This window comes from Eubalaena glacialis, chromosome 17, assembly GCF_028564815.1.
Source record: "Eubalaena glacialis isolate mEubGla1 chromosome 17, mEubGla1.1.hap2.+ XY, whole genome shotgun sequence".
Lineage (NCBI taxonomy): Eukaryota > Metazoa > Chordata > Mammalia > Artiodactyla > Balaenidae > Eubalaena > Eubalaena glacialis.
The window spans coordinates 6,310,943-6,322,616 of record NC_083732.1 but is presented as its reverse complement, the minus strand read 5'-3'; the positions used below and the strand labels follow the sequence as shown (position 1 = coordinate 6,322,616).

Sequence of the window (11,674 nt, the reverse complement as noted above, 5' to 3'; positions counted from 1 at the left end):
AAGGAAAACGTTTGTGAACGGTAAGAGTTGGGAATCATATCGTTTCTGTTTCTGAAACTTTAAAAATAATCCTTTCTTTTCCTTTTACATGTTATATGGAACTTTAAAAGAAATGTTAATCTTCAAATAACTTAATTCATTAAATACCTGTTGAATACTCAATGTCCTAATAACAGGAGGTAAGACATGTCCATTGAGAGGAATGATTCTTCTCTTAAAGTAAAAGTGAAAATCTAAGTTCCTTGAGGCAGACACTGTGTTGTTGACCACAGCAGTCCCGGGTCAACGGTGAGGCCTGAAAAGGGAATCACTCAACGAACGCCCTTTTGAAAGAGGAATGGATGAATGAATGAATGAGTGGACCAGTGTCTGAGCACATGTAATGTTAATGACATTGGACTTGTACAAATAAGAACAAGGCTATAAATTTCAAAAGTATGTCTCTACCGTCAGAACTCACAAATATTTACAACTGAAGAGTTTGGTGGAAGACGTGAAAAATTCTGATATTTAAGAAAAGATAAAAATGCTGAAAGTGTGAACTAAGTAAAGCAGCAGCAGCATATTTTAGGAACCTTGATGAAACTATTTTAGCAAAAAGCACACTGCTCTAACTACAATGAAGAACACGGCTGTTCAGAATAACTGTCATGGTGAAAATAACTTAATGAAGTGCTGCTCCTTCAAGACCATCAAAAATCTGCTTCTGGCTCACGATCCAAGGTGAAAGTTCCATGGAGGGAGCAAAGGAAAGGACAAAGAAACCACCACCATGAGTGCCTGCACCAGAGCTATTTATTAGAGTAACTTTTCCTTTTTTCTTCTTAAAGATTTCATAACAGTTGAAGTATGTACAAAGTCTTACAGCATTTACACCATAGAAAGTGTCCTATTAGCTGATGAAGCCTAAGGCAGTGCTGCTGGGAGCGCCAGAGCGTGTCTACAAGAGCAAGGAAGCTGTAGGTGGACCTCTCCGCTACAGCAGCTGATGGACACCTAACTAGACCACCTGGAGGACAGATTATGGGGGAAAAGGAACAAGCTGATATGCAGCGCTAGGGACCACAGGCTGTTAAAGCTACCTAGAGTCGTGTTTCCAGTTTCCTAGAGCCGTAACAAAGGTCCACAGCCTGACAGATTAACACATGCGTGAGGGTACAGTCAAGCTGCTCAGATCTGGTTCAGCTACCAAAGGTATTGACTTGTGAATGGGAGGCTCTATACCGATATGGCTGGTATTTCCGTTTGTGTTCATGTCTTCAGATAGCTCCCACCTGCCCAAGCCCCACTCCTCTCTCCCTTTATCAACAACAACAACAACAAAGGGAGGGAAGAGAATCCGCATGGGATTAGTTCTTGACCAAAAAACCAACTTAAAAAAAAAAAAAAAAAAGACATTCAGTATCAGCTCTAGGGCGGCCATTCTGTCAAAAGATTAACAGTGGAAATTTCTGAATCAACCTAAATCAGAACAATATCAACAAAGCCCGCCAACACCCAACCTCCGGATTTAATCACCTTCATTGTATCTGATTGTCTTTCCTTGGGGTCAGCATTACACAGAACCACCAACATTTACACACCGAATCGGACACAAAACGTACGTAGCACCGTCGCCCCAACCCTTACTTGAGTACGTGGCAAGCGGATGGCAATACCTACATGATTAACACCGGGGTCCCCACTTTCTTCCTCAGAAAGCCCAGCCCGGTTCTCTCTTGGGTCAGTCACTATCTGTTTGGTAAGCAGACCCCATTTATTTTCCCACTGTTTCGGTCTCCAGTGTAGGCAGATTGGCTTTTTTGTTTTTTAATTTCAAAAAGATGCTACTCCCAACTTAAAAGCCAGTGGATAAAACTTTTAATTAAGACACCATAGCGCGGGATATAAAAACACAGGAACCACATAAATATTGAAGAAGTTGTATATCGTTTTCCTTGTAAACAGTTTTGCTGAAGATCGAAGCCCTAGTGTGAATCTGGCCCGGAACTTCTGGCGGATGACGAGCGATCGGCCAGGCTCTGCAGCGATGGTGGCCGAGGACGCCAGGTCAGTCCCCACGTTGGGGGGGCATGCAACTTGAAAGACATTGAACAACAAGCAACACAAAGAGAGTGGAGAAGCTCACAACACTGCAAGGAGACTTCACAACCTCCATAACTGCCGAGGCACGGACCGAGACCCCCCTCCCTCCGCTGCGCGCGCTTCCTCTTACACGTGGGACACCTTCTGCGACTCTCTGGCTTGTTTGATGCTATACAACCACTTGATGATGCGAGCGTTTCTCTCGATCGCGGAGATGCCATAGGGCACCCGGTCATTGGCACTGTCATCGTTTCTAAGGTCACTGTTGCTGTCCTGGGACTGCTCACAGTCTGAGCTGATCATGCTGGCGCTGCGGAAGTTGAGGGAGATGATGTCGGAGTTGGCGCGGGCGAAGTTCTCCATGCCCAGGGTTTCCAGCTCCTCGGGGTCCAGTCCGCAGTAGTTGAAGAAGCGCTCCACGTCGGCGTCCACCCGGAAGTACCTGTCGCTCAGGTCCGACTTGGACCGCTGGAGCGAGGGTCTCCGGCCCACCCCGCAGGCCGGCTCGGCCGCCTCGGCCTCGGGGGACCTTACCGCGGCCGGGGCGGCGACCTTGGGCTTGGGGGGCAGCGGCGGCGCGGAGCTGCTGCAGGGGATGGCCTTCAGGGGCTTGGCGCCCGTCACCTTGCGGATGTCCGAGGAGCTGTGCGACACGTGCAGGAAGGCGTCGGCGGCGGGCTCCAGCGGCCGCCGGCCCACGTGCGAGCCGCCCTCCTGCGGGCTGCCGCGGCCCGGCGTGGCGCGCACGCGCAGCGACTCGGCGAACGAGTGCCGGTGCAGCTCGGGCGCGTCGGCGCGCGGCGCCGGCCAGTTCCGCGCGCCGTGCTTGTGGCCCGAGCCCGCGCTCGAGCCCTCCGAGCTGTTGAGGATGTTCTTGAGGATCTCGAGCTTCAGGGTCTCGCGCGGCGCGCCGCCCTCGCTCTTGGCGCCGCCGCCGAAGCCCTTGAGCGTGGGGCTGCCGAGCGCGCGCTTGGCGCCCGGGCACACGGGGGGCTTGGCCAGCACGGCCGGCTTCACGGGCTCCTGCTTGGCGTTGATGACCTCCTGGCTCTTGACGTACTTGGCCTTGTCGGCCTCCAGCCGCTCCACGGCGCTGAGTCGCTTGGGGTTGGGCTCCGCCTGCCGGCGAAAGTAGTCGGGCCCCTTGTTGAGGATGCGCAGGGGCACGGCCGACGTGAAGGTGCCGGCGGGGCTGACCGGCTTCACCATGCTACCTGTCTGTAGGCTCTCCGTGGGCATGGCGGGCGCTCTCTCCCCGGCGGCCGTGGTGGATGCTCGTCTGCGCGCCTCCGGATGCGCCGGGCAGACACATGTGCGGGCGGCACAAAGGGCAGCGGACGGTCCGGAACCGAGTGTCAGCGGCGGCGGCGGCGGCGGCAGCAGCAGCGGCGGCAGCGCCTCATCTCCCGGCTCGTTCACCGCCCCGCGGCTTTAGTTCCCTCGCCGCCTCGCCGGCCGCCCGGTGCGGAAAGGCCCCAAGCCCCAAGTTCCTTTCAGCTGCTTCGCCGCCTCCTTTCTCCTCCCCGAAGGATGTGGGAGTCTCCTCCAGGTCTTTGTGTTCGACTGCAGGCAGAGCTGAAACACACAGCAACCAACCGCGGGTTAGGATGGGCGAGTGACATCACGGCTGCAGCAACGGCGGAGCCGCGCGCCCCCGCCCCAGGGCACCCCCGCCGCCCGCCCGGGAGGGAGGCGATCCCGGCGGCCGCACGAGGCCCGCGCCCCGCGCCCCGCGCTCGGAGAAGGAGCGGCAGAGGGTTCCCACGCGCCAACTCCTCCCGCCGCCTTCCCAGCGGGGAGACCCGCCTCCCGATCACGCCCGGCTGGCATCACTTATACCCAAACCCCGGAAACGCTAGACGAGTGCAGAAATGCGGGTCGTTCCCAGTTCATGAAATGCCACTGGGTTCCTGAGAATCCCTTTGCTGCTTTAGGCTACAGCATCGGTGACGTCTAATATGCCTCTTTTGCGACGAAGCAAACCTTCAGACTTCTATCAATCTCTCCTAACGCTTCAACAAGCACCCAACTCTTCAAAAACTGAAAAGATGGGCAAGAAACGGCAGTAAACACGAAAATATTTTTTAAAAAGTCAACATGTTTATCTTACTTTTGCCAACCAATATATTTGAAAACACATTCTCCTGCGCATGGAATGTGTATGAAGTTCAACCCATTAAACACAAGCTTATTTTTTAACTAAAACAAACAAAAACCAAACAAAAAACCTAGAAGTACTTCTAGATCAACCACATAAATAGATACTCTGATTATAAATGCTCCACAAATTTTTCACACAATGAGCAGAATCAAGTTTCTTTGTGGTATGTATTTTCCCAGATCCCCTAGAGAACTAAGAACACAATCTTAAGGTGTCAATCAAACCTAAATATGTTACTTTATGGAAAACTTGTATAATAGGTAAGCATTCATGGGGCTTATTTATGGCTTTCTGAACAACTTGACTCCCTCACGCCCCCACCCAAGCCCACTATAACGAAACACTCATCAACACTCCCAGTATAAATCTTGAGGGAGTCTTTCTACTTAGAGCGTAATACCGTGAAGCATTTATCTCTGCAGCCCTCTGAGCACCAGCCACCTCTGCCTGTCACTGCTGGCACAGAGCACTGATGGATGCCTCAGCCTTCCAAAGCACTGGTGAAAGACTTTTTCAGCATCTTTGGTTGTAATTAGGAGTATTAAGAGAATAATGTAGTCCACTAACTTGTCAAATAACTAAGTTACAAAATAAAGCGGTATTACTGTAAAATGATCTGCTCTCACGGGAAGAAAATGAAGTGTCTTAAAATAAGCTTGGGGCGGGGGGGCTAATATTTTTCCTTAACATCTTTTAAAACTCTTAATCTCTAAGTACACCCATCGTCATGTTTTGTTAGAGACCATTTTGGTAATCTGCAGAAGGATTCGTTCTAATAAAAATATTTTCCTATGCAAGATGTAAGAAGCCCCAAGGCAATTCCTCCATAATGATTTCCTTTAATTGTGCGGTTCTATTATGATACTTCAATTTAGTTTAAAAAATCACCTCCTCTCATGAAGAGGAAGTAAGATTGTTTCTTTGGACATATTCTGAATGAAATACCAGAGGAGGAGTGCAGATCCTCGGGTCTGCTCATCCACGACCCTGCATACATCTCACCCGGAGGACGAGCCTGGTCCTCCAGGAGGGGGCTGCAGCCAGAGCAGGAAGCGGAGCCCGGGCCCTGAGGCAACCCCGCTGGATCACCCCCAGGGCACCTGAAAGCCCCCAGGACAGGCCTTGTTTCTCTCGAGCGCGTATAACATCTTCACTGGTTACCTCTGCAGCTTCCAAAATGTGTCCACGGAGGGGACAGTGCCAGAAGGTTCAGGGGCAGAGTGAAGGACACCACGGAAATCTGTGCCTGTGACCTTTGTGCCTAAGGACCAGGGCAAACATCCAGCAAGGGGGAAGATCGCCCAGCAGGTGACAGGAGGTAGAGCCTCTGCCCCTTCCCCTGGGGCCTTGGCTCCTCATCTGTGACACGAGTGCTTGGACGAGATTCCCACGAGTCCTTCTCCCTCTAAAAGCACGTGGCTCTGAGGAGCTAAGGACAAGTGAGTTATTTCCAGTTTCAAAAAAGGCCCATGGGAATACTGGCCTGTGAACTCTTCTATGCTTCCGGCATTCACTGTTCTTAGGAGAAGGTTCTTCACATGATGAGTTGTAGTGATCACGTGACGGTCACTGGCGGTAAAGCTCACGCTGGCCCGCACGACCGTGTTCTTTTCGAATTCCATCATATTCGGACCGGAAGCCCCAAACGGCCACCGCTACTGACCGACTTTCCAGTGTGCCGAGCTGTCTGTCCAGGGGGACTTTGGTGCCGTTCCGAACTAAATGAAAGTCATCTCTCTGCACTCTCGGGACCGAGGATTCCCAGGCTACTTTCTAGGAAGCATTTCCCAGGAAGCTCGTCCTCCTCCCGCCCTGCTTTCTGTCTTCATGGAAAAGAAGGCCTGAGAATGGGTGAACAGAGGCACCCTGAGGAGCCAGAGGATGGCTCCTCCAAGCCCTCCCATTCTGCACGCCATCCACCCGAGGAAGCAGTTACTAGACACAAAACCAGCGTGAGAGTTTATGTTAGAAAAACAGTCATTATTTGTAACTAATTTACACTCCATTTCCTTTCTGTTTCTACCCCTCTTCCATCTGTCTTTGCTTTGTCATTCCCAATTTCCCTAATAACTGTCAACACACTGGTGATGTTTAGAAATGACCGTGGTCACAGCTGAAACGTTCCAATTGAAACTCCTGGAGGTGGGGAGGAGAGCATCTTATCAGAAGGCTTGAAAGCCACGGAAAAAGCTGTAGGAACTGGTGGGGTGCTACAGGATAATAATACGGTGCAGGTGATGTTTCCTACCTGTTTTAGCCAACGCACTACTTCAAAAATAATGAAGGTGGCAAAGGCTGCTCCTTCTCTTGTGACATAATCCTTAACTTCTGCTCTGTTACCTTCTGATGTTCAAACAGTGTTGGCTGGGACGGAGCTGTGCAGACCCACCCAGAGTTCTGGAGTGTAGACTTTGGTGTGATGCAGAGCAGATACATTCAAGACACCTGGAAACCTGGAGCTACATCGTGATGTCACAAATATGATAACCATGGCCTGTGTTCAGGGAGCACATGGTCCTCCGCTGATGGCAGCCTTGCCCAGGCCCCTGACATCAGGACAGGCCCGGGCACTGCTGGCAGCAGGCCTGAAGCGGCCTCTATGCCTCTTCGTCTCGTTTCAGAAAAATTCGACCTCAGCCACGTGAGGTTTCATCAACAAAAGTAATTATCCAGCCCTGCTTGATCCCTGATGGAGGGCTAAGGAGAGAGAACACAAGCCTGGGGGAAGCGTCCATTCACAGACCATTTTGCCTACATTCTACCCCACTGAATATCCATTTAAAAATGTCATGAAAGCATAACATGGATTGGAGAAAAAAATGTGGCAGAACCGAGGGACAGAGCGGCCCTCTGAGTCAGGGCAACGTGAACTCAACAGCAGCCCGGGCGGGGGTCACCGTGGGCAGAGCTCCCTCAGCAGCTCCTTCCCGATGGAGGACCGGGGCCGGAGGGGTCATGTTACCTGCATGGGGAGGGCTGATGGGGCACAGAGCCAGCCAGGGGCAGAGGACACAGGGGCAAAGACACGGTGACTCCTGCTGGCTCTAGTGATGCCTCTCAAACTTGAATGTGCCTGTGCATCCGGGGGTCTGCTGGACACCCCAGACTCTGCATTTCTCACCAGATGCCAGGTGATGCCCGGGAAGCTGGTCCAGCCTTTGAGTGGCAAGAGGAAATGGAAAGAATCTCACTCCTGTACCAGCGAGCATCAGAGTCAGTGCTAGATGCTGGCACGGAGAACGTGAGCCAGGCTTTCTTGTCTCTTACACGAGTAAAAGTCTGGGGCTTTGGGGACATGGAAACAGCAATCCCAGAGAACTGAAACTTCCAAAACCAAAGTGGCCTGGATCCGTCTAACTTCAAATCTGCCAGCTGCTCATGGGGGCAGTTAGGTAGAGACCAGGACCTGGGCTGACGGGTGACACTGGGGAGACCCAGCATGCTGGTCTCAGGGCATTTACAACCCTGGGGGCAGTGAGGGATAGAAAGTGAGCCGCCGTACACACAGTTTATGTGAAAAAGGCTTAAAGCCAATTTCCTGTAACCCAGGCAACGTGAGCCTCAGTGCCTCCGAGGTCAGTTGGATCACGGTGACTGTGGCCTGTGTGAAGGGGCCTCCAGCTACGGGGCTGCCGCGGGGAATGGCTTTCACAGTTGACACAGCAAACCCAGATTTCTGTGTGGTGTCTCTTGATTTTAAGATTCAATCATAGAAAACACCGTGGGCCATGTGCTTCTGGTAAAGTAAAGAGAAACGGACAATTAACGCCTAATTGATCTTTACGTTCCAGGCAGGAAGAGAGTCCTGCAGTTACAGCCAGCACCCTGGGAATGAACATAATCCCAGATTCACCTGTAGAAGTTTCTCAAATATGTGAAAACTGGTCATTTCTCATGTGTTATGGCAGAAAAAAGGTGGAATACTGCTTTAAGGAGGAAGTCTGACTAATTCCACTCTGAGTCACCTAACATCTCGGCGTCTGGATCTCATCTATGAAAATGAATGTGTTGAATTCGGTGAGCTTGAAAATGCTTTCCGCTCAAACATTCTTTTTTTTTTTTGGCTGTGTTGGGTCTTCGTTGCTGTGCGCGGGCTTTCTCTAGTTGCGGCGAGCGGGGGCTACTCTTCGTTGCGGCGCGTGGGCTTCTCATTGCGGTGGCTTCTCGTTGCGGAGCATGGGCTCTAGGTGCGCGGGCTTCGGTAGTTGTGGCTCGTGGGCTTCAGCAGTTGTGGCTCACAGGCTCAGTAGTTGTGGCACACGGGCTCAGTAGTAGTCGTGGCTTGTGGGCTCTAGAGCGCAGGCTCAGTAGTTGTGGCGCACGGGCTTAGTTGCTCTGCGGCACGTGGGATCTTCCTGGACCAGGGCTCGAACCCGTGTCCCCTGCATTGGCAGGCAGATTCTTAACCACTGCACCACCAGGGAAGCCCTGCTCAAACACTCTTGGAGGCAAAGAGCAAAAGAAGCAATTTACCTTTGAGGTTAATAAGAGCTCTGGAAGAACCGATTCTTCTCGTTTCAGATCACAAAACATTTACAATCTGGGTAAACTTGTCCCATGTTGCTTTCTGATTTTTTTGGGAACAGCATCTGTGCTTACTGACTTTGGCCGTAAGATTCCAACTTGACTGGGTCCACCTTGATAACTGTATTCTTGGTTTTTCCCATTTAAGAGCAGAGAAACCTCCTTATAATTGAAGTAAGAATGCAGTCTCACATGACACCGTTAACTTTTGAATTCTTTACACGTGTAAGAGAAAAGCACTCAAAATCTAAGAGTGCTGAATCTACTTCAGCTTACTGAGTTGTGGGCTGGGTTGAATCAATCGATTAGTACCTAGTGACTGAGCAATTACGCGTAAGACGTAAAGAAACAGGAAAGTCATGACAATTTAGAAAAAACTATTCAAAATACATACAGTGAATATTAATTAAATAATGTTGATCAGTGTGGCAGGGCTGTCACAATGCACTTCCCCACCAACCACTTCTCGGGAGTCAGATGACAGAGCAGGAGGGAAGAACTGGAGTAAAGGCACGGTCGTGGGGCATCCGTCCTCAGGGAAGCTCTCCACTGAGTTCGTGGTTCATTCAAGAAACCTGAAACACACCCGACAGCCGGTGCAGAGTGCTGGTGGCGGGGGGACGGGGACAGACCTACTGGGGTGAGGGTGGGGCAGATGCACTTTGGATTTCATGCAGAGCAATGGGGGAGCCCTAGAGGGTGATCGTGCACCAGTGACAGGGTCGGGTCTGTAGTTCTAAGAACTCCCCTGGCTGTGGGGAGGGACCAGGATGAGAGGGGGAGCAGGAACAGCTGCAGAGAGGCTCGGCAGAGCTGCCCAGGGGAGGGAGAGGCAGTGGGCTCTGAGCGGTGGCCCCCTGGGCACGGCCCGTGGGCCCGAATCCTGGCTCTGCCCCGTAAGGGCTGAGTAGCCTTGGGCAGGTCACTTCTCCATCCTGGGCCTCAGGTTTCCCATCTCTAAAATGGGGATAATGATACCACCTACCTATTCAGGGCACTTGAGAAGGTTAAATAAGGGCACAGAGGCACTTCTCATTCATGTCACCCTAATGAGGAGGGGGTCTTTGGGGATGGAGAGAAGTGTGGACAATTTCAAGAGATGTTTAAGACCTGCACTGGGCCGAACTTGGTGTTGGTCTGGTTGTGGAGGGTGAGGGAGCCGTTGAGGATGATTCCGGGCTTCCTGCTTGACTGCTGACACGTGGTGTGTGGGCAAGAAGCACACACTCTAATCTTCCCTCGCTTCCTCCTCTGCACCCCAGGCTTGAGCCAAACAGAACCACGGCAGCCCCTCCGAACCAGCTGTGCACGTTCACACATCTGTCCTCCCTCTGCCCGAGACGATTGTAAACAGCAGGGTTTCAGGAGGAAACTTGTCATCTCCTTAATACGCATCGCAAATAGTTCACAATGTGTGGCCATCGTGAAAATTATATTTAGAAGCAAGATGTATTCCTAAATTAAATGCTTAGTTCTGTAGGTTAAAGGAAGTAATGGCACTGCATTTGGAAGACATTAACTTATCCATTTTAATTAATATGCCATGTTTTTCACCATTTTCCCTTTTCCTTCCCTTCCTAACGTCATTCACTTTATTAACTCCTTTTATGCTGTGAAATTAACTTGTAAAGAGTGCAAAAGGAGAAGAACAAAAGTGAAAAGGTGAACGGGGGAGTAACAGAAGCATGTATCCAAAAAAGACTAAATTTGCACACGATAAATTGAACGGAAACTAAGAAATGAGAGGCCCAAACATCTGGAAGCGTTAAGTCAAAACCACCGCCCTTTCAGGACCTGTTTTTTTTTTCATTTGCTAAATGACGTGCCTCCTTGCTTATTGCCTGGTGAAATCCCTCAACATCTATAATCCTGATGGCTGGATCTTCTCTTTTCTGACCTCAGTGTTGCCATCAGCGATCAGCTCCAAGCTGTAAATGAAATAATCTTCTTGCCAACAACAGTCTCACTTTGTATATTCTTGGAAACCATGCACTTGTCCTAACAACATCTAAACTTTTGATTCCGGTATCCTAGTCATTTTTTTTTTCCTAGTCATTTTTTTAGCTTACTCTTTCAGTTAGCTAGAGTAGGTCTTCAAATGTTACATAATAAAAACTCCTTGCCCTGGGTTTTCATGATTTTATTTTCATTTTCCACCTGTTGGGTAAACCATCTGTCCACTTTTCAGCAGGTCCTTTAAGCCTTGTTTCTTTTGACACATCCATTCTGTGCAGCCGGAGGAGAGAAATGCACGTTGGAATAGTGAAGAGATGCCAAGAGGCCAACTTTACCTTCTAGGCCTTCATGGATATGGACCAAGGAGTAATGCCCTCCCAGGGCTCTCCTAGGGTGTGCCGGACACACGGGTGAGCAGCACACACTTGCACAGGCGTTTTGATAAACGCGTGGAAATTACTGACAGTCGTGTACTGTATTACGGCAGCAGCCTCCAGGTGGCACTGTGAACTGAGCAAATCTGCAGGGAAGCACGGAGGGGGTACAACTTGTTACCCATAGCACTTCCCCGTGATGTCAGGGGGCAAAGAAGGAGTAGGAGACAATGTCACCTACGGAGCCGGTATCGGGGCTGACTCAGCTCTTTGCTCAGAGCTGTGGTTTGGACCTTGGCGTGCGCCTACCCTCACCCCAGACAGACTGAGGTTGGATTCAGGACCCCTGCCCACCTCCAGAGAGCCTGACCCAGGTCTCCTGGAGCTGATGGAGACTGGCTTGTAGCTGGAGTCTGAGAGGTCTAAAGAAAGACTCTGTGCTGGACCCTCCACCCCAGGACACGGGCCAGAGGAAGCTGCGTTTCCACGAGTACAATGGTTTCCTAGGCCACACATGAACTTGGGGAAAGGTGGTCTAGGGTTATCTTAAAAGGAACTGCACCCAAAGAGTCAC

The 11,674-nt window shown here is 50.8% G+C and overlaps 1 protein-coding gene across 4 annotated transcripts in view; it reads right to left on the bottom strand.

The window, feature by feature from the left end:
• Window positions 1–636: 636 nt before the first annotated feature.
• FAM110B (family with sequence similarity 110 member B) overlaps window positions 637–11,674 on the bottom strand; it is a 134,859-nt gene continuing 123,821 nt past the window's right edge. For all 4 annotated transcript variants that reach the window (XM_061172008.1, XM_061172009.1, XM_061172007.1 and 1 more), the window contains one exon: window positions 637–3,660. In XM_061172008.1, the coding sequence (XP_061027991.1) occupies window positions 2,212–3,324 (1,113 nt within the window). In that variant the 5' untranslated portion in view covers window positions 3,325–3,660 and the 3' untranslated portion in view covers window positions 637–2,211. The remainder of the gene's footprint in view (window positions 3,661–11,674) is intronic.